At 33.8% G+C, this 19,903-nt stretch overlaps 3 protein-coding genes across 4 annotated transcripts; 2 read left to right on the top strand and 1 right to left on the bottom strand.

Annotated features, from left to right (window-relative positions):
• Window positions 1-696: 696 nt before the first annotated feature.
• On the top strand, window positions 697-4,513 carry LOC133702625 (high mobility group B protein 10-like). Of its 2 annotated transcripts, none has more exons than XM_062126929.1 (6): window positions 697-1,226; window positions 2,239-2,317; window positions 2,623-2,785; window positions 2,871-2,945; window positions 3,756-4,117; window positions 4,192-4,513. In XM_062126929.1, exons 1-6 carry the CDS (start codon window positions 1,036-1,038, stop codon window positions 4,270-4,272), a joined length of 951 nt encoding a protein of 316 aa, XP_061982913.1. In that variant the 5' UTR covers window positions 697-1,035; the 3' UTR covers window positions 4,273-4,513. The 2 variants fall into 2 exon arrangements, with proteins under 2 accessions (XP_061982913.1, XP_061982914.1); XM_062126930.1 differs by having other exon boundaries at window positions 698-1,226; window positions 2,871-2,921.
• A 2,699-nt stretch (window positions 4,514-7,212) lies between these two features.
• On the top strand, window positions 7,213-9,028 carry LOC133702819 (zinc finger protein ZAT9-like). The gene is made up of 2 exons (XM_062127131.1): window positions 7,213-7,273; window positions 8,010-9,028. Exons 1-2 carry the CDS (start codon window positions 7,213-7,215, stop codon window positions 9,026-9,028), a joined length of 1,080 nt encoding a protein of 359 aa, XP_061983115.1.
• Window positions 9,029-11,992: 2,964 nt separating this feature from the next.
• On the bottom strand, window positions 11,993-15,819 carry LOC133703500 (WPP domain-interacting protein 2-like). The gene is made up of 3 exons (XM_062128073.1): window positions 15,653-15,819; window positions 14,206-15,476; window positions 11,993-12,919 (listed from the first exon to the last, which is right to left on the bottom strand). The coding sequence occupies exons 2-3, from the start codon at window positions 15,386-15,388 to the stop codon at window positions 12,213-12,215; spliced, it is 1,890 nt and encodes a 629-aa protein (XP_061984057.1). The 5' UTR covers window positions 15,389-15,476; window positions 15,653-15,819; the 3' UTR covers window positions 11,993-12,212.
• Window positions 15,820-19,903: the final 4,084 nt, after the last annotated feature.

Here is a 19,903-nt window from a genome sequence, read left to right on the forward strand (position 1 = left end):
TCAATTTTAAAGATTAAAGAGAGGTGCATGCTAGGCTGCCCTTGCTCCAATGCTGGTTTCCTAGTGCTCCATTTCTTTATTACACAAAGGGAAAAAGAGAAACGAGTACGCAAAACTTTTGGCATTTTACTAAAAGAAATAAAACCAATATTGCAAATTGTAATACATATTTTTCACCACCCTTTTGGAATTATTTTCTAAAGATATTTGCACTTGTAGAATATGAATATATTTGCGGAGAAGCCAAGAGTGAAGGGCTCATTGCACACAACAACAACCATACAATTAGCACTCTAAACACATCCTATATAAAGAAATTAGAAATTGCTAAGTATACTTAATTAATCAATCAATTCATTTAGGAAAATTACATAAAAAAATTATTATTAACATAGTTAGAGTTTAATATTGTGATATTATATTGTATTTATATGGAAAGTAAAAACAAGATACACACCACTTGACTCATCTTTTAGTAAGATTTTTTAATAATTTTCTTTTGAAGATTATTTTCCTTGTTGAATGAGATTCATGGTCAAATATCCATAGTTTAAATAGAAAAACAAATCTCTGAAAATAGGATAAAGTAAAGTATTGTAAAAATTTAAAAAAGTTTTAAATTTTGAAATTCTTGTCCAATTTGTCTTTACTCTTTACATCCTCATCACTTACAACGCCCCTACCTTAATTACAATCTTCCTCAAAGAGAGGGCTCTAATTTTCTATTATTAGCCTATCAAACCAGGTGAAATACAATTACCACGATAACCTTTCAACTTGCAAGTTGCAAGTACAACCATTTATAGTAGCTTTTGATCTTATTCTAATCCTCCCCTCTTCTTTTTATTTACCTCACAAAATATTTCTGGGATTTTCATGCTCTTCTAATCTTATAAAAATCTTATTTTTATCTCTTACAACTTCATATCTATAGGCTAACTTTCTGTTTGTGTTCTTGTCTTGTAAAAGTAAAAGGGAAAAATTAAAATTTCTATTAGTCTACTTATATCCTATTTTTGTCTACCCAAAACAAAAATGTCTACCCTTGACCCAACTGCTACAGTTATTTCACCTCAGCAACAAGAATTACACAGTGAGAGCATAAATGGCCAATCTTTCAGGTCCTATCCTCCAGCTACAGCCAAGTATGAAGATATTGCTCAAAGTTCAGACCTTTTTTGGGAAAAGCTCAAAGCTTTTCATCAATCCTTTGGCACCAAATTCATGTAAGTTGGTTTTCCTGCAAACCCTTTAACATACTTTATTTGTTTATTATTATTATTATTATTATTATTATTATTATTATCTGGGTCCATCTTATTTGATGGATTCTTTGTATTTCAAGTGTTTTTTTTTTGGGTTTATCTCATGAATTATGTCTTTATATTGTAACGATCTAGCTTCCTTTAGTAGCCATATTTGCTTCTTTTTTTTTATCTGTCTATTAGATTTTTTCATGTTTGGTTGTGAAAATATTCTAGCACCTTTTGGGGTTAACTTCACCCCTCAATGTGGAGAGACGCATATTTGTATGTTTTTCTAGTTTCCCAACTTCAACTAAAATGGTCGAGCTAAAAAGTTTGTTGCTTTCTCCTAGATTTTTATGTTTCCAAGATTTGAATTACTCCTTGAGCACTAACTTTAAGATGCAATGTGAACTAGGATTTTTCTGCGTTGCCTTTTGTGTTTTATGACTTGTAGACTTCTTTGATATTTCATGAAAGACTTGCTTTATTTTCTTGGATTTGATCAATTCTTAATGAATGTGGTTATGGTAATTTATTTTGGTATGCTGATGATCTCCAATGACTGTTGAGATGCAAGTAATGAAATGAAATGAAAAAAAAAAGCAATGAAATTTATCATTATCAAAAGAACTAAAGAACAACACCTTAATTGGTTACTAGAGGGAAAAAAAGAGTAGTTTTTCCTAAATACTTCAACCATCCAAAGGCAATTGCTTATAAGTGGACCTTATAACTGATTTATTGACTATATGTTGTTAGGTTTTGGCTTCAATAGTATCCTCTCAGTCTAGATTCAATCTTATTTTAAGTAGCAAACTGTATAACCTTTCCCCCCTTCCACTTAATTCTATCTCCTTGAGGATTTTCTATTGCTTGTCTATTTTAATGCGCAACTGGATTAAAATTGAAACATCAATGGCTTTCCTAAAAGAGGAAACTATGGATGGAGGTATGATTAACAATCTTTGATGTAAATTTTGTTAATGAATAGGGTTCCTACTGTGGGAGGAAAGGCTCTTGATCTTCACCATCTTTTTGTGGAGGTCACATCTCGTGGTGGCATTGAGAAGGTTTGGGTTGTTAATTTCTTTATCTTCTGTCTAGGAGCTTTTTGCAAATGTAAAACTGTTACAAAGTATGCTGCCCTTCTTATATTCTGTTTCACCTCATCTTCTCACAATTGAATGAAGGATAGCATTAAGTGTGAGTTTTCTGGTGAAATGACTTGCCTGAATAATTTATTGTGCAAACCTCACAGAAATGTGGAACTTATTAGTGTCTTTGGAGTCATTTTAAGTTTTGTGGGAAGTACCGTAAAATTCTTTCAAGGGCATTCTTCTTCTTCTGGTTTTAATTTCTCTTGAAATGGTTACAGGTTATTACAGATCGTAAATGGAAGGAAGTGATTACAGCCTTCAATTTCCCAACTACAATTACCAGTGCATCATTTGTCTTAAGGAAGCATTATCTATCATTACTCTATCATTTCGAGCAGGTTTACCACTTCAACAAACAAATTCCTTTAGTTTCAGGGACTGGTAATTGTGATTATATTCTTGTTGTTTTCTCTTTCCTTGTTTTCAAAATTACCCAATATATACTTTTGGCATTCTGTTCTCACAGATGCAATGAATGGGAGGAGCCTTGTTAATGGATCTGCAACCCTAGAAGAAGGTGCCATTACAAACCAGTTTTCTAGTAAGGGAATGTGTCAGCTACTGCTGTCAATGTGATGGCGTAGATATATTGTCCTATCTTAAAGTCTGGGTTGGATCTTCTTTTGCTTAATTTTTGCAATTTTTTTCTTTTTGTGATTTCAATAGATCCAGAGTAGCATATTTTCATTTGGAGCTTTTTGAAGAGAAACAAGCAATAAAAATGGCAGTATAATTGATTATATTGTGGCCTTCAGTATGGATAATCTTCCGGAGAGGTCTATAGCTTTTGACTATTACAATGCTGGATGTCTACTAGTAGTCGAAAACTTTACATCTTGAGGTTTATGGCTCAGCCGAAAAGTCATTTTCAATTTTCAATTTTTTTTCCCACTGGATATGTGTTGTTGGATTCTCTCTTGTACTTTTGGAGTATCCTAATTCCACTTTTTGGTCAACTCAGAGAATTGCCTATGAAGGGGCAATAGGCACCATGAAGTAATTTACTAAATTTGAGCTGCAGAATAGATCCATCATTACTGGTTGAGAGATGTGAATGAGTTGAATTACTTATCCCTTAGTCTAGTAATGAACTATCTCTTCAGTGACTGGGAAAAATGTGCTGTTTGCTTTTGCTATAGTATACTTGATGAAAATAATGAAAAAAACACAACTGAAATTTTATTTCCTATTTATCATCTTGCTTCGGAAACTTGTATGCTACTTTAAATTTTGCATCAATGGTACCTTCTCCTTCTTGTTTGTGTGCTGAATATTTTCTGACTTCTGAATGCATGATTCTAATAACATCTATAGCTGCAGCATGTAGAGTGATGACCCTTTTCAATCTCAGGTAGTCAGCAATTGCAGATTGGTTGTTCAGTGAGTGGAATCATTGATGGCAAATTTGATAATGGATATCTGGTTACTGTGAACCTGGGCACTAATCAGCTTAAAGGTGTCCTATACCATATTCCTCATACATTTCACGAGTCTCAGGATTCTCGTTCTTCAGATTTGCCTCCTCGCCGGCGCCGGAAGAGATCGCGGATAGCCTTACGTGATCCCTCTCAGCCCAAGTCCAACAGGAGTGGCTACAATTTTTTCTTTAATGAGCATTATGCCCAGCTAAAGGCCCTACACCATGGGCAAGAGAAAGTCATTAGCAAGAAGATTGGACTCTTATGGAACAACCTCACGGAGGCAGAAAAGCAGGTAAGCGAAATTGTTTATATCTGGGTTTCTCAATTATTCTCGGTCCTCCACTCCTTACTCTTCTTGTGATGCAGGTTTATCAGGAGAAAGGTTTGAGGGACAAGGAGAAATACAGGAATGAAATGTTGGAGTACAGATCTTCATATGCTCAATAGCTTACATGCTCATCCAGGCGCCAGTACATTCTTCTATTTTCTTTTGTAGTTCTGTTATGTTGTTGTTGATGCTATAGTTAGTGGTTCTGTTTTGTAGTCTACAAATATTACTTACTTTTGCATTTAGGAGCATCCATGTTAGAGGTTTATTATCACAAGGAATTTAGAGCAAGTAGACTTGTAATCAGTTAATGTTATGCTTATACCGTCAATTTATGAGTTGAGTCTTGGTAAATTATAATTCCTTCTCCCCTTACCCATACAGGAGTTTATAGTATCACCACCTCTGGCGTTCTCCTTGTAAAAGCTGACTCTTACAAGGAGAAAAATCTAGCGAAGTCCCTGACCTTCTCAGACTTTCATGATTTTGACCATCCCTTTATGCCCTTGTTTGGACTCTTTAAATGTTTTTCTCATGCATGTACAAGTTCCGTCGCAAATATATGTCCTAACATTTAGCCAAGAAACCAATCAATTTGGATTTATTTACTCCCAAATTCTCTATGTTTTGAGCATAAAAGAAATCAAAAGAAGAGGAAGCAATGTGAATCAAGCTTGTGATCATTACGGATTTTGGATATCCATAGGGTATCCATAAAAAAGACTGGAAAACGTGTAAAAATCATTTCCTGGAAGATCATTCAGTAAAATAGAAAATCATTGTGGTGCTTGGCCCATTTGAGAGCACCTTTTCTAGATCAAGCTTGTGATCCGAGTAACCGCAAATAAAACAAAGTGTTCGGTCCTGAAGAACACCCAAGGTCTGCTATAGTGATAGCTTGAGGAAGTTTGGCGTCACGGAAATCAAGCACTGAAGAGGTGTGCAAACCAACAAATTCATCCACCCAAAAGTTCCAAATTCTGAGATGAATAAGTTGTATGTATACATGGATTTTGCAGACCTCAATTATATGTTCCACGCCTTATCGAGTTTGACTCCCCAACAGCAAAAATATTATTATACACTGTTCACTTTCTTGTGAATTATAATAATGTAAATTTTATAAATTTTTAATTTGGTCATCAATTTTTTTTTTTGCAATATTGAACCCTTTTAAAACCAAATTAGAGCTCAATTACATATTTTTATTTTGTAAGTGAGGGTTGAATTGTAAGAAAGGAAACTGAAGTGAAAAAACCAGGTAATACAGGTGGCAAATTGAACATTTTTGTCAAAAATTCATTTGAGTTCTCCATTATTTTTTAGTTATTAAGTAACCAGTCCCTTGAATTTTACAAAATTAAATTTTAATACCAAACTTTATTTTACTTATTTTTCTGTCCTGTTTTTGATTGGAGAAGAGAGATGAAGTCACCAATTCTAATTAACTTAGAGAGAAAGTCTCTGTCGATGAGGAATCTGGTCATCAAAACGGTTGTTTTGTATCGAATAATTTTATATGATGAGAAGAATTAAGATTAAATATTCTTTTTTACCTTGAAAACACTTTAAAAAATCATATATGAGCTCAAGATTATTTTTTTCCGAGTGGATTTCGAGTTTTAAAGTGGTTGTTTATGTTTTTGTGGTTATGAATTGGTTTAACAAGGTCTACACTGTGTTTCCTAAGTGTTTTGGGTAAAAAAAGGGGATGAAAATGAGTTTTCGAATAAAAAACAAAAAACCATGTTTTCCCAGCCTTCACGATGGTCAGATTCTAGGAATGAACAGATGACGTTAATGCAGGTGATGCGTCAATTTTTTTTCTTCTGATGCATGGGGCAGATAACGTGTCGTCTGCCCCATTAAAATAAAAAAAATATAGATTCACGTGCATGTTGTTGCTTGATTGGATCAAGTGCTTGACCTGACTTGATTTTTTTTTAATTTTGATTTTTTTCAAAATAAATTGCGGGTTGATGTTTTAATTAGTTTGTGATGATTTTTTAATAATATTGAATGTTTTAAGTTTTTAAAGAGGTAAGTATGATTCATCTGTGATTTTTTTTAATTTTATATAGATTAATTTTTTAAAAAATAATGATTTTTTATAAGATTTTTCATATGTGCAGCCTTGCATTCTTTTTATTCAATATATTTTATGTGTGTGTTGGTTTCTATTATAAATTTCATGTTTTTCAATTACAAATTTATTTTGATAGAAAAAATTATTAAATACAATAAGGTAAATTACTCATGTTGCGATATTAAATATTTTTATCTTTATTTGTCGCTTTATTTTTTACAACATTTCAGTATTAGGTTGGTGTTTTATTTTGTAATTGTATATTTTTTTTATCATGAAGTTAAAATAAAAATATTTTTGGAAAAAAAATTAGAATTCTACTAGAGTCCATAACTCGGTTCACAGGTTTAGCGTGCTAACCCGAGTTATTTGATTTATAGGTTTGACGAGTTCATCCACTAGCCAAATATGCTTTTTTGTCCGTTTATTATTTTTATTAGTTTTTTCTCGATTTTATTCTTTAATATTGGATTGATTGAGAAATTAACTGCATAATTTTTTTATTTTTTATTTTCTTTAAGATTATCACTGTCTCAAATAAGTTTTTATTTTTGGGCTGGTGCTCAATTTCATGAATATATATTTCTATCATCTATATAATTTTAAAAAATATAATTTTTTTTATTAAACTCAATGGAGTTCATGACACGCTTTGCTTAGGGATTAAGATCGATCTAATTTATCATTGTCTTACAAGCTTTTATGAAAAAAGTTATAATATTGAAATTTTGTTAAAAGCTAAGCCATGTTTTTACATGTTATTAAGATTGCATTTTAATTTATAAAATTAATAAATTTAATTAAGACTAACTCTCGATAATTTAGTTTTAAACTCAAAATAGTCAAAGTGAGATTTTAAAGTTGATTTATTAAATCAAATTTAATAATACAATTAAAAAATCCTTCATTCTCTTAATATTTTCTTTTTACTTCTTAAAAAATCAATCCGACTCGCAGCATGTTTAACGATTAGATGTTTGCATTAGCAGAGCTTCAGCATATCAATGGAGGACGGGCTGCTGTTGCCGCCACGGGTATGCTTCTGGCTGGAGAAGAGAGGGAAAAGGAATTAGTGTGACAGCTGGAAAGAAACCCTAAATTTTCTTTATATATTGTTGGTATAAATATAAAATTTTCAAACTTAATGAATTTCATGTTGGTTTCTTGGTTTCGGATAGGGTATAACAATTTTTATACCCAAACCAAAACCTGATTTTTTGGTCTTCAGATTTTTCTTGAACTCGTACCAGAAGATCGTAGGATGCAAGTACTGTTCTTCTAATCCTACGTTAGTTCGGACTCTACTAAGTTCGAACCTCGTTCAGATTGGACTGAACTGTCGTCATTATATGTAATAAGAAATCTTGTTTCAAAGGAGGAAAAACATATAGGAGTAAGAGTAATCAATTAACCGCCGTATTAAACAAGATATCGTCTCAAACAACGTGACTGCCCACAATTTTCTCTGTGGGCTTTGGGTTATATAGGAAAATCTTTATACGATTGAAATTTAATGACTTTCCTCAAGAAACACGAAGGAAATCGAAGTCGGTTGCTTTTCCTTGCTTGCTTCCAACTCACGATTATATATAGATAGATACAAACTCACCAGTCTTTGTATATACAGAAACGAACTTCAGATATATCTAATCCTAAAATTAACAGTACAATCATAGTGGTGTATCATACCTACCACTTTGTATATCCTTCGTACAATCAGGTCTGATTTACTTTATGCTAGCTGCAATTTCATGTCTAAATCGTGCACAGTTTGCAACGAAGTGTTTCCTAGTGGAAAATCATGGGGAGGCCATATAAGGGCATGTTACAAGAAGGAGGAAGACGAAAAGGATCGAGAAGATACTGATGATTGGAGGGTACATGATTGCTCTTCTTCAGAATCAGAATCAGAGTTTGAATTTCATGTTGATGTTGATGAGAGTAGTACTAAAGGGTCCGTGGAGCCCGTCGATTTGAGGGAGTATCTCCCACGGGGTTGGTCAGGAAATAGCAAGAAGAAAAGATCTAGAAAAAATAAGCTCAAATTTGCTGCTTTAAATCAAGCCAGAAAGAAAAGTTTTGCAGATCACATTCTTGAAGCTGCAGCCTTAAACCTTCTACTGTGGCCTTCAGTCTGTGATAGCAAACAGAAGGGTATTAGAGAAGAATTAGCCAAGTACCAAGATAGGTTTGCTCATCAACTTGCCTTGAATAAGAAGCCAATGAAAAGCATTGCTTATACGCGAGAAAAAAGGTCCTCAGAGTTCAAAGTGGGACATGAAAGAACATACGTGTGCAGGGAATGTGGATTAGTTTTTGACAGCTTCCAAGGTCTCGGCGGCCACCTGGCCGCCCACAATAGGAAGAGAGAGAGGGAAAAAGAAGGGAAATTGGATCTGGTAAGTGGGGTTCATCAAGATTCGAGAGGCAAAAACGTTATAATTGGTGATGCTCCTAGAAAAGAGTACAAGTGTAACCTGTGCGAAAGAAGTTTTGCAAGTGGACAAGCTCTCGGCGGACATATGAGCTATCATGGCACTGCTCATAAGGTTTACAAGCATGAAGGACATAATAGCCATCACATCACTGCTGATACGGAAAATAATGACTCCGCATCCAGCTATGAGGCATCGAATGGGGCAGATAGTCAATATTCCAATCCTCAATCTAGTGTACAAGTTAGTCACCTTGATCCTCAACCTGGTAGTGCATTGGATTTGAACATGGCTCCAGATGAGGGTTTATGGGGAAATGATGTTGGAGTCCAAAAAAAATCTCAGTTAAGTTAGTGTTACAGTACTGGCATTAGATTATTAATGCACATAGTTTAGGGGACTTGACGTTGGAGATTGAAAAATTCCTAGTCAAGTTAGTGTTACACTTGCATTTGATTGTTAATACAATTAATAACCTCTTTAATTCTTTTTTATCCTGAACTTTTGCTGGCTTTAATTTACTTTTTTTGGTTGATTATGTGCTCCATTTAGCTGAACATTTAGCCTGTGGTCTAACGCCTTCCTTTTAGAGTAGATCTTTACTCACTTCTCCTACGTGCCTGCTTCTCCATCCACTATTTTTTCCATCTCCTCTCCTTTCATTGTGAACTTCGAGGAGTTCTTCATGGTTATTGCACATTGCGTAATGATTTTCTTTGTGCTTGTGGATGCTTTGCACTATTGCCTTGCTATAATTCCTACACTTAAAGTTCAGCTTACGTAGCGGTTGCCTCCTGCTTTCCTCTCTACTTTGCTGCTGGTGTCAATCCGGTTCGAGGAGATAAACTTGTGATCTATCAAAAAAATTTCTTCTAAGTGATGATTCTTATCCATTTAGATGCTCTGTGGTTTATAGGGAATTCTCCAGTCTTTGCATCTTTTATCCTGCAGTTGCCCAACATTTCAATACCTTCGATCTGTCAACTATTTTTGACTGGAATGTGCTTGCTTCTCTTCGCAATCAGATGTGCAGCTAGCCTGGACTAAATTCTTTTTTCTGACAGTAGCATTATATATCAGACTTTGAGACTAGCGGTCTGAATACTACGCATACGTTGGTTTAGTTATACAAGTGTTAAGCTGGCTTGTCAAATCTTGGAGTAATATGATTTTGGTCTGTTCTAAGAGCTGAGCCTTATCCTTACACGGCTCGGTTTCTCTCTTAATCTGTATGTTTTCCCACCATGGCTCCATTGGCTACTGGTGTTTATCTTTGTTCATTGGATAGCATGTGATGTCCTTAACTGGAGGTAGATTTTCTTAATGCGTTTGACACTGCTTTACACCCAAAAAGAAAGTAACTACAGCGTCATTGTGCCTGGGCTGTGAGGGCTCTCTACCGCATGAATAGTTCAATGTGCTCATCAGAGCTTGACCTGAGATGTGGATCATCCAAGGCATGGCGTATTTCTCCTGTTCAAGCCGGGGTTTGAAACCAAACTTCTCCTCAGGAGGATAGCTAGCTCGCTCCTGCAAAATCGCCATGGCTAGACGCTTTCAAGGATGTAAAAGCTGATACAGTCACTCGAGAGCTGGTGGCAGAGTACTGTTGCGTAGATGTTGGAATTGTCTGTCTTGTATAGAATTATCCTGAAATACTCCCTTAAAATGGTTTATAAGAGGTGGGTTTTTAAGGGTTTAATAAAATTAAAAATAATTTGTGGTGTCTTTCATGGTGGGCTTCGTGGTGAGTCTTCGATATAAATATTTATAACATCAAAGTTGGGTACTTGGAATTAAACTTGTCAACAACATTATCATTATTTTTAAAAAAATTTAGAAATTAAATTTGTCGGTAGATTTTGGCTGTGAATGTTGATTAAACTGAACTAAGCTATTATTCAATTTAATTCAAAAACTTAAATGTTATTGTTAATTTAAATATTATTTCTAGCAATTCTATAGTTTCATTGTGAAGTTGGTTTATACATGTGATTATTGGAATCAAGATTAACTAGCAATTATTTATTTTGATTCAAGAAATTAAATATTATTTTTAATATATAGTTGTATAATTCCAATGCGTTTTTTCAAGTATACAGATAATACTAGCTGATACATAAGAATATATACACATCAAACAACGAATTTTTCCTTTTGTCTTTACTTAATTTCTATATATCCTTGACGAGAGATGTTGCCCTTGTGTATAACAAATAAATATCTTAATAATTATTATTAATATTTACCCTTGTGGTTGAAGATCATGCTAATACACTTCTTAGTAGCAAACACTTTTTGATAATTCATCAAGAATCAAACTCTTTTTTCCCTACGTTTTACTTTCTGCTTTTTATACAAAGTACGTACGTAGCAAACACAAACGTACCAGTCAAATATTCCTATAAATTTGAAAATTCTTCTTAATTCAGCAGCAGAAGCAATATTTTAATTAATGCACTAAATCAAAAGGGAGGAGACAAAACCCTGTATGGCTTTCCTTCAAGTCTTTTAGTGTGGCTTAGATTCCTTCTGTTATTCTTCGATGGCTAAAAAAGTATTGGGACAGGACTGATTAGGTTTTTTTTTGTCTTTCTGTTGCTTTGTTTCATAGCAAGTGGATTTAAATCTTAACGGTGATATTGTTTTATTATATATATATATATATATATATATATATATATATATATATATGCATGCTTTAAGCCAACCTGATGCTCAGGGCACCTAGCTAGATCCCGAGTCAACATATGACACCAGGTTTTAAAACTTTTCCATCTACACCATTAACTTTTTTATATTTCTGTCTCAATCATCATGTAAAATAGCTCAACCCATCATCATTCTAGCTAGATTGTATTTCATTTGGATTAATTATTGGACTTGATTTATGTTATTACTGAACATTTTATTTTAATTTGCTATAAACCTAATTGTTGATTTTTTTTTATTAAGGATTTTCTCCACCCTTTCCCTTCCCTTCCCTTCCCTTCCCTTCTTCTTCTCTCAAGCTTCTTCTTCCTCTTCTCTCTTCCTTCATTTGAAAGCCATCCAAATATTAGGGCAAGTACTGAGAAAGATGATGAAAAGAAAAATTATAGGAAACAAATGCAGATGCATCTAAGCACACAAGTGATCAATCTCGAACAATTAGGGCAGAAGGAGATTCATTATGATCTCAAATTAAGTTGCAAGAATTACAATGTATCCTACCATAATTAATTTAAATATTTCCACTTGCGCTCATAAATAAATTTTTTTATCCATCATACATACCTGCTTGTATAAGAGTAATCTGAATACAATCTGAGTTTCAACTAAAAAAAAAGGGCACTGTCATATAAAGAGAGGAGCAACAAAAATAATAGTCCAGTCATCTTAAGAGCTTTACTCAACAGTAACACTAGAAGAAATGAATTACAGGTGTGCAATGAAACTTGAAAACTTTGTTACAACTACAATCCCATTCCCTAGATGATACTCTCAAACTTTGCTAAGAAATGCTGAGAATACACAGAAAAAAGACCTACTATGTTACTTAAGTGGGTACAACCACCCCACAATAGGGCGATAACTGCAGCACTAAAAACCAAAAAACCAAGATGAGCAAAATCAACTGAATGAGAAAACATGCAGCTACCTTACATACTTTGTTCTGCATCTTAAACACCTCTTCAGTCCCTAAAACATCCCCACAGTATTTTTCCAACTCCTCCGCTTGTTTCTTTAAAGATGCAGCCTTGTTCCCTGCTTCTCCTAGCTTATTCAGCATCTGCACTTGCTCACCAGCCAAAGCCTCTTGTTCCTCAAATAGGGTGATTTGATCGCCTGCAGCAACTCCCAACTTCTGTAGACTCATTAGCCCTAAATGCTCAATCTCAGCCTCGATCTTTTGCTTGAATAGTCCCTCCAGCTCGTTCTCAATCTCTCTATATTTCTCTTGCTGCAACTCTGTAGTACTCGCTGATTCTTCTTTTGGTGACCTGTCACCATTCAAGGTGGCTTCCAGTTCAGCAACCCTCAACTCCTTCACCTTGAGCATAGCCTTTGCCTCCTCCAGTCTGCTCTCCAAGTACTGTACAGTCTGCGTTAAGCTTAATACTCTGAACTCCAAGGAATTTGATTCTTTGATACTTTCAGAATCAAACTGGTTAGGTAAGCTTGATTTGTGGATTTCTGGATTAGCTGAAGAGGAATCTTCCACTACACTGCTAACTTTCCCGATCTCCCCCAATTTTTGAACCTCTGTAAGAAAATAAATTACTCAGTTAATTATGCTAATATGCTACCATCCCATTTTATCTTGCAGAAAATGGACACAAGGTCTTCATCCATAACAAATCAATCTGATACAACAACGCCATCATTAACATAAACAGAAAGACAAATGCTGCTCCATAGGTATCAACAGGTGAGAGAAAAGTAAACACCAGGAGCCAATTCCACTTCAAAATGATAACTAAGTAACTCGAGCCCATAGCTTGTTTCCAGGCAACACTGTTGGCTGCCAGATGGGAAAATCTTTGATTGCATAAAAGGGAGATTAATTGTTTTCAATGGAATCACCTCACATCTGCTTTCTTAGATTAAAAAGGTAAGTGGAGTTTAAACAAACAATAGCAGTATGGGTTCAACTCCCACCAACTGCAAGACCCAATGTTGACCACTTGCTGAAGCCTTAAGCCCTATACTCAGTCAGGCCCATCCCTTGCAGGGAGGGCTCTGGGCCTGGGCTGGTGGGGGACTAATCGAGTCTAAAGGTGGATATCCCACCACCTCACTACTATTAAAAAAAAGATATTTGAAATTTAAGTCCCAAATTGTAAATTGCATACAAGGCAAGAAAGAAGCATCCAGCAGGTGGGAGATGATTGTTGTTATTAGAATACGCTAAAGTTTGTGTTTTAGATTGAAAATGTAAGTTCCACCGAAAAACACATACAAAGGGAGAAAGAAACACTCAGTTGGAACACAGCCTGAAGTGTTAGATCAGCATTTACATCCTTGCCACAATGATAATCAAATTCTAGATCACAAAAAAGACTGGCTAACCATATGTTCTCATGCAAAGCAGTTATACCAAGCATGATTGCAAAAACAAATATTTGAGTGTGAAACAGCTACAGAGGGCATGGACAGAATTAGCCTTAGAAAATACATCTTTCTACCTTCAAATTGAAATAAGTCCATTAAAACAACTAAAAAACCCCATTGGTAGTATGGAAGCTGATCTACTGCTCTTCCTTCTAAGAACCATGCAACTCAATTATTTGACAATCACATTACAGAATAATACTGATTACAATTATAAATTAGGTATGTGTCTATTAGGAGAAGAGGCAGGACAAATATCTGCAAGAAGTATTTACAGGAAAATCTCCAAAGAACTGTCAGACTCTAAAACCAAAAAACTAAAGTAAAAACAAATTATGATGTATGATACAACTAGCAATCCACAATACGATATATGATAGCACTCAAATGGCCTATGTAAAAACACATAATAAAATGAAGGTTTGTGTGAAACCAACCGTTTTCAAGAGCTTTCTGCACAGATTGGAGAGAGAGTATAGATTCAACAAATGGATCCTGATCTGCTGAGGGTTGGTGATTATCACTTTTTTCTCCCATATCTGTCCAAGATGCTTCTGCAGCTAATTCATTTTCTGAAAGATCTTCAACTTCTCCAACATTCTCCTGCCCACAACTAGTATGGACTCCCCCACTAAATTGTTGTTTAACTGCATGAACTTCATCACTGTTTTCTCCATCATAATTCATTGACCTTCCACTTTGCTTTCCGTTACTGGTCACAGAGAAATCACCCTGCACAAAGACAAAGTTGGAGCTTCTTGAGTCAGATTCCATGCTGGAATGAGAGTTTTCCTTCTCGATTTTGACCCTTTCTCCTCTAGGCTTCTTACTGTTTTCCACCCATCCCATCTCTCGTTGTACCCGTTGAGCTGAACTACCCCCACTCTTCCCACCCAAATACTTCACCCCATTCTTGTCCCATGCATACCCTGACACTGAAAGCAGGTCATGCCTCACCCTTGGAGCACTAGCTGCTGTTGAGGACCTGCTACTCTGATCCTCACTATTCTCAGAATCCGTGCCAGCTGAGAAAGCAGATGCAACCGTAAATCTATATTCCAAATTAGACCCGTGGGTCACAAACCCATCACCAAGAGCCGCATTTCTAAATAAATTAGCAGAGCCAACAGAACCCTCACTATTTTGCATGACCTCAACCAGTGTTAAATTTGTTGGTTTAGCTGGATTCACAGCACCAGAGGATACTCGTTTCAAAACTTTACTGTTATCCACACCAGCACTAGCATCCTTAACAATATCTCTCCTAATTCGCCTCCATTTCTTTAAGCCAAATCCTTTCATATTAGGAGGTGACCCCATGGTCGGAGAATTGGCCATTAAAGGAAGTGAATCCACTGAATTCCCCACTGGCTCAATTCCCACACCTCCCTGAACTTCTCCATCGCGAGGCATCGTATTCTCATCGCCATTACCACTCGTGCCCGTTTCAGGAATTATCCCATTTGAACATAGTCCATTAGCCTTAATCTTACTGTTATCATCATCATCACCATCTCTATGACTTAAAGCACCATCAGGGGTTGTGGTTGTGATGGTGGTGGTGGTCAATTCATTATCTTCAACAGATTCAAGTGCACAACTTTCACTCTCCAAATCCATAAATTAGAGGTCTAAAGGGTGGTCTCTCTAGATCAAGATCAAGATCAAGAACAAATAACTATCATTCCAGCAGTATCATGTCCAAAATCTGGAAAATTGAATACAATAAATAACACTTTGCATTAAATTCAAATAACCCTTTTGATAACATGATTCAATTTTGCTATCCATGAACAGATTTAAATGAATTAAGCAAATCCAAAGAAAGAGTGAGATATTATTGAAGATATTCAAAAGAATAATAATAAAGATAAAAGCACATACCTTTTTATATCCATGAAAATAAAGATGAAAGCTTTGAATTGAAGATTGGAGAAGAAAGGTTAATGAAATGATGGGAAAATTCAAAAGGGAATAGAAACTCTAAACTGAGCTTGAATTTGCAATTTTATAGCCAGTGCTGCGCTGGTTGGAATAAAATTGTGATTATTTGTTGACAATAATTTTCTTTTTTAAGAAAAAATAATGATTAATAAAAAAAGAACAAAAAAAAGAAAAGAATGAACGTGGAGAGAGGATGATGGGACCACGTGGAAGACGTAAGGATGGCCCACGAACCAAACCTCTCTCCAAGTGGGCATTGCTGGCCATTGATCATCATCAGCGATTCTAACACTACCATGAATTAACTAACAACCACATCTAGCCTCGCCTGATCTGATCTCACCTGACAAAAGTGTCTGTCTCCACTTTTTCTTGTTGGTTTTACATAATTGCCCATCACTCACGCTAATCCCTCAACCAAGTCCTAGTGTTTTAAAAATATTTAAAAATAATTTTAATTTTTTTAATTTTTTATTTCAAATTAATATTTTTTTTATATTTTTAAATTATTTTGATATGCTAATATCAAAAATAATTTTTAAAAAATAAAAAATATATATTATTTTAATATATTTATGAGTAAAAATCACTTTAAAAAACAACCGCAATCACACTTTTAAATAAATATATGTAGGGGGAGAAATGGGTAGCTCGAGCATTATAATTTTCATATTCAAATATGTTTTTATATTTTTTATTCGACCTGAATTTTAAAGGACACAAATCCAATTTTATTGAATGATCAGGTTTTCAATATCCATTAAGTATCTGTTGTCATTATCTATATAATGGATATTCATTATCCATATATTGGGTATTTATTGAATATTCATACCTAGGTGCGTTCAAGTTTTTGCCTTTTAAGTTGTAGCCTTGACGCGAAACCCTTGGAAGTTGGGAGTTTTGGAGGAGTTCAAGCCTATTCGTTGGATGGAGTTTATGGCTTAGTGTGTGTGTCTATATATATAGGGTAAAACTAGGTGTTCCATTGAGGGTTGAATAAAAAAATTAAAAAAAAAATTATGGATAATTATTTGATATTGATATTAAATTTGATTGAGTGGATTAATATTGAAACCTCTTGAACCAATTTCTTATCTAGTTCGAGTTTAAAATTAAAATATGTTAAAGTTATTTGATGTAATTCAATTAACTTGACTGGTGTAAAAAAAAAATCAAGATGATATCCTTTTGTTTTTTAATATTGAGCAAACGACATATTAGATTTACTTGGGTTCGAATGTTAATATAATATTTATGAAATTTATATTTTACAATTTATTTATATATTTATTTAAATCATTTAAATTAAAAATAGAAAACGATAACAAGATCCCAATCAAAGATCCCAATTAAAACCGTTAAAATCATGAAATAACTTATTGTATAAAATCATTTTAAAAACTCCAAAACTAATAAAACTAAATTAAAATCATTCTACCTCTGTAAAAAAAATTTAATCTAATTTATAATACAGTGCAGAAGTATTAAAACTAGTCTTATTATATGTGTGTGTGTGTGTGTGTGTGATTTTTCTTTCGAAGGAGGGTCTATTGTTACTATATGTTATATACACCATAGAAAAAAATAATTATTTTAGAGGAATTGATTCTACCACTGTTTTTCTTTTCTTTTCTTTCAAGTCGCTGAGATGTTTTTTGAACTCCAGATGATAAGACGCTGTACGTGCTAACTCCCAGAGTTTTCTAGATACGACAATGTTGAAGGCTAGCTCACGGGGGACTAGAGGGGGGCCCTTTCGACAGGGGCGACGGGCGACGGCCTTGACAGCGACACCTGGCTACAATCGTGCTCAAAGGTTCGCTGCCCCTAGCTATGGCAGTCAGAATGAGGAGGTGACTTGTCTTCCCTCTACAGTGACAGCTCCATGACCTCCTCATCCTCTATGATGGATGTATCAGCCACTTCCTCCCAAATTGTAGATTATTGACGCAACTAACAGTTTCTTCCAATCACAACGTCTGCAAACCAAAATAGAAAATAAAATAAAATAAATATCACAATACAAAAGAATCAATGATTTCAGAGTTAAATCTTCTTTTTTTATTTAAAAAGCATTTTTTAAAAAAATTAAAATATTTTTATTATTTTATTTTAAATTAATAATTTTTTTTGATACTTTTAGATCATTTTGATGTACTAATATCAAAAATAATTTTAAAAAAATAAAAAAATATATTATTTTAATATATATATATAAATAAAAAATACTTCAAAAACTAAACACAATTCCAAAATCATTCTTAAACTGTAAAGTTAATTCCTCTTGGTAAATTGATCACCGCTGCCGCTGTATACTGATACAGCTTCATATAATCCACTACCGTAATTATGTATCTTACACATAGGGATTGTTCCGTCAGTATTCATATAATGATTTTGTGGAGAAAATATTTACAGACAAAATTATATACAGATATTGTTGATCAAAACATAACGTCAATAATTTTTTAGATCTATAGATAGAAAAGTCACGCTCCAAAAAACTTACAGGCATAATTTCATTGGTGATTTATTTTATATTATCGACAATAAAAAACCGTTGATGATTACATATCATGTAAATTCTTTGAGTGATTTATTCTATTCCATCCATAATAATGAGTGGCATTTTATGTAATGTTTTTGGATTCTATGGAACTTTCTGACAGATTTATTATGTTTTTAATTTCTTTAATATTCTTTTTAAAAAATCAAATAACTAGACTAGAAAAAAATACAACAAAATTCAAATAAATAGACTAAAAAAATAAATAAAACTAAAATAAAAAACCAAATATGTATTATAAATTTAAAAATTATTAGTTTGAATACAATTCATTTACATGACAAGTGCTAAAGGAGAAGGATGCAGCGACAAATCTTTAATGAGACCGGATAGGAGACGAGACTATCCATGTTTGCCAACAACTCTATACAAATGTCAAAATTTAGTCATCTCAGCAGTAGGTCGTTTTGTCTTAACAATAAACCACGTCATCTCAACTTAAACTTGTTCTTATATAGCCACCTGAAACTCCAGAGATTAGAAGCTTGAAATTGATTTGAAGGAATCAATGGTCGATACACTACAACCTATCCATAAATCATCAACCATAGTGTTTATGATACCATAAACCTGATTTTTATTGGGTTCACTATATAGATCAATGATTAATAATTATTATCGATACTCGACTAATTAGCTATCATTGGTTTAACTCAAACTTATTCAATCCATTTTAATAATACCCTTGAATCATTATCAGTTTTATACAAATATTCAAATTCCTCAATATTTACTGAAATTTTCAACTTAACAATAAGATAAAAAAAACATTTATTTATTTCATTACAAAACATCTAAGTTACAAAATTGAACTCAATTTCATCAAATTAGAAAAAAAAATACAATTTTTCAAAATTTCAAACAAACCTTAAAATGAACTAATCATACAAAAAATTTCCTATAAAAAAAAGTAAACACACAAACAAACTGCATATATCACCTGAAAATACCAAAAAATTAACATTTAAAAAATGATCTACAACAACAAAAAAAAAATAGATAGTTTTGCTTACTTGATGTGGGGAATCTTCAAAGAAATTTGACCTAGAATAGGGATGTTGATAAAATGAGTGTTGGGATGGTTTAGTTTCTGATGATAAGAGCTTGATTTATGATAAAATGAGGGAGGGGGAGGGGGGGGTTGTTGTTTTTTTATAGATAAAAATAAAAGAAGAATAAGTAGGGATGGAGAGAAAGGAGGTTGATTGCCATGTTATAACTTAAAAACTACATATGGATTCACCAACGAATCATAACAACGAGTTAATTTTATTGGTAATACCATCTATAATAATGACATGTTATTATTATTTTTCATTCCATCATTTCCAACTGTAATTCCCTTGGTGTACATCGATAGAAAATCTTTATCGGTGTATACCGAAGGAATTAAGTGGCAACTTTCCATAGGTAAATATGATTGCAATTTACCAACGGTTAAAATTCTGTCAATATTTCTATTTGTGCTTGTCAATTTTTTGGTAGTGACCTAGACATATGACCCTACCCGATAAAAGCTTTTTTTTTAACCAGGAACAAACAACCCATCTGATTCTTCACTGGAAATAAAAAAAAACCCATTTGATTTCCTTGAAACAACATGAACTCCACATACTGACCCA

This window comes from Populus nigra, chromosome 9, assembly GCF_951802175.1.
Source record: "Populus nigra chromosome 9, ddPopNigr1.1, whole genome shotgun sequence".
In the NCBI taxonomy this organism is placed as follows: Eukaryota; Viridiplantae; Streptophyta; class Magnoliopsida; order Malpighiales; family Salicaceae; genus Populus; species Populus nigra.

Bases quoted from the DNA above. Each gene is read 5' to 3' on its own strand.
- LOC133702625 (XM_062126929.1), top strand. From the start codon at position 1,036: ATGTCTACCCTTGACCCAACTGCTACAGTTATTTCACCTCAGCAACAA. The intron at 2,318-2,622 runs GTTTGGGTTGTT...AAATGGTTACAG, and splicing joins CTCGTGGTGGCATTGAGAAG to GTTATTACAGATCGTAAATG. The intron at 4,118-4,191 runs GTAAGCGAAATT...CTTGTGATGCAG, and splicing joins TCACGGAGGCAGAAAAGCAG to GTTTATCAGGAGAAAGGTTT.
- LOC133702819 (XM_062127131.1), top strand. From the start codon at position 7,213: ATGTTTGCATTAGCAGAGCTTCAGCATATCAATGGAGGACGGGCTGCT. The intron at 7,274-8,009 runs GTATGCTTCTGG...AATCGTGCACAG, and splicing joins GGCTGCTGTTGCCGCCACGG to TTTGCAACGAAGTGTTTCCT.
- LOC133703500 (XM_062128073.1), bottom strand. From the start codon at position 15,388: ATGGATTTGGAGAGTGAAAGTTGTGCACTTGAATCTGTTGAAGATAAT. The intron at 12,920-14,205 runs GTTGGTTTCACA...ATTTTCTTACAG, and splicing joins GCAGAAAGCTCTTGAAAACG to AGGTTCAAAAATTGGGGGAG.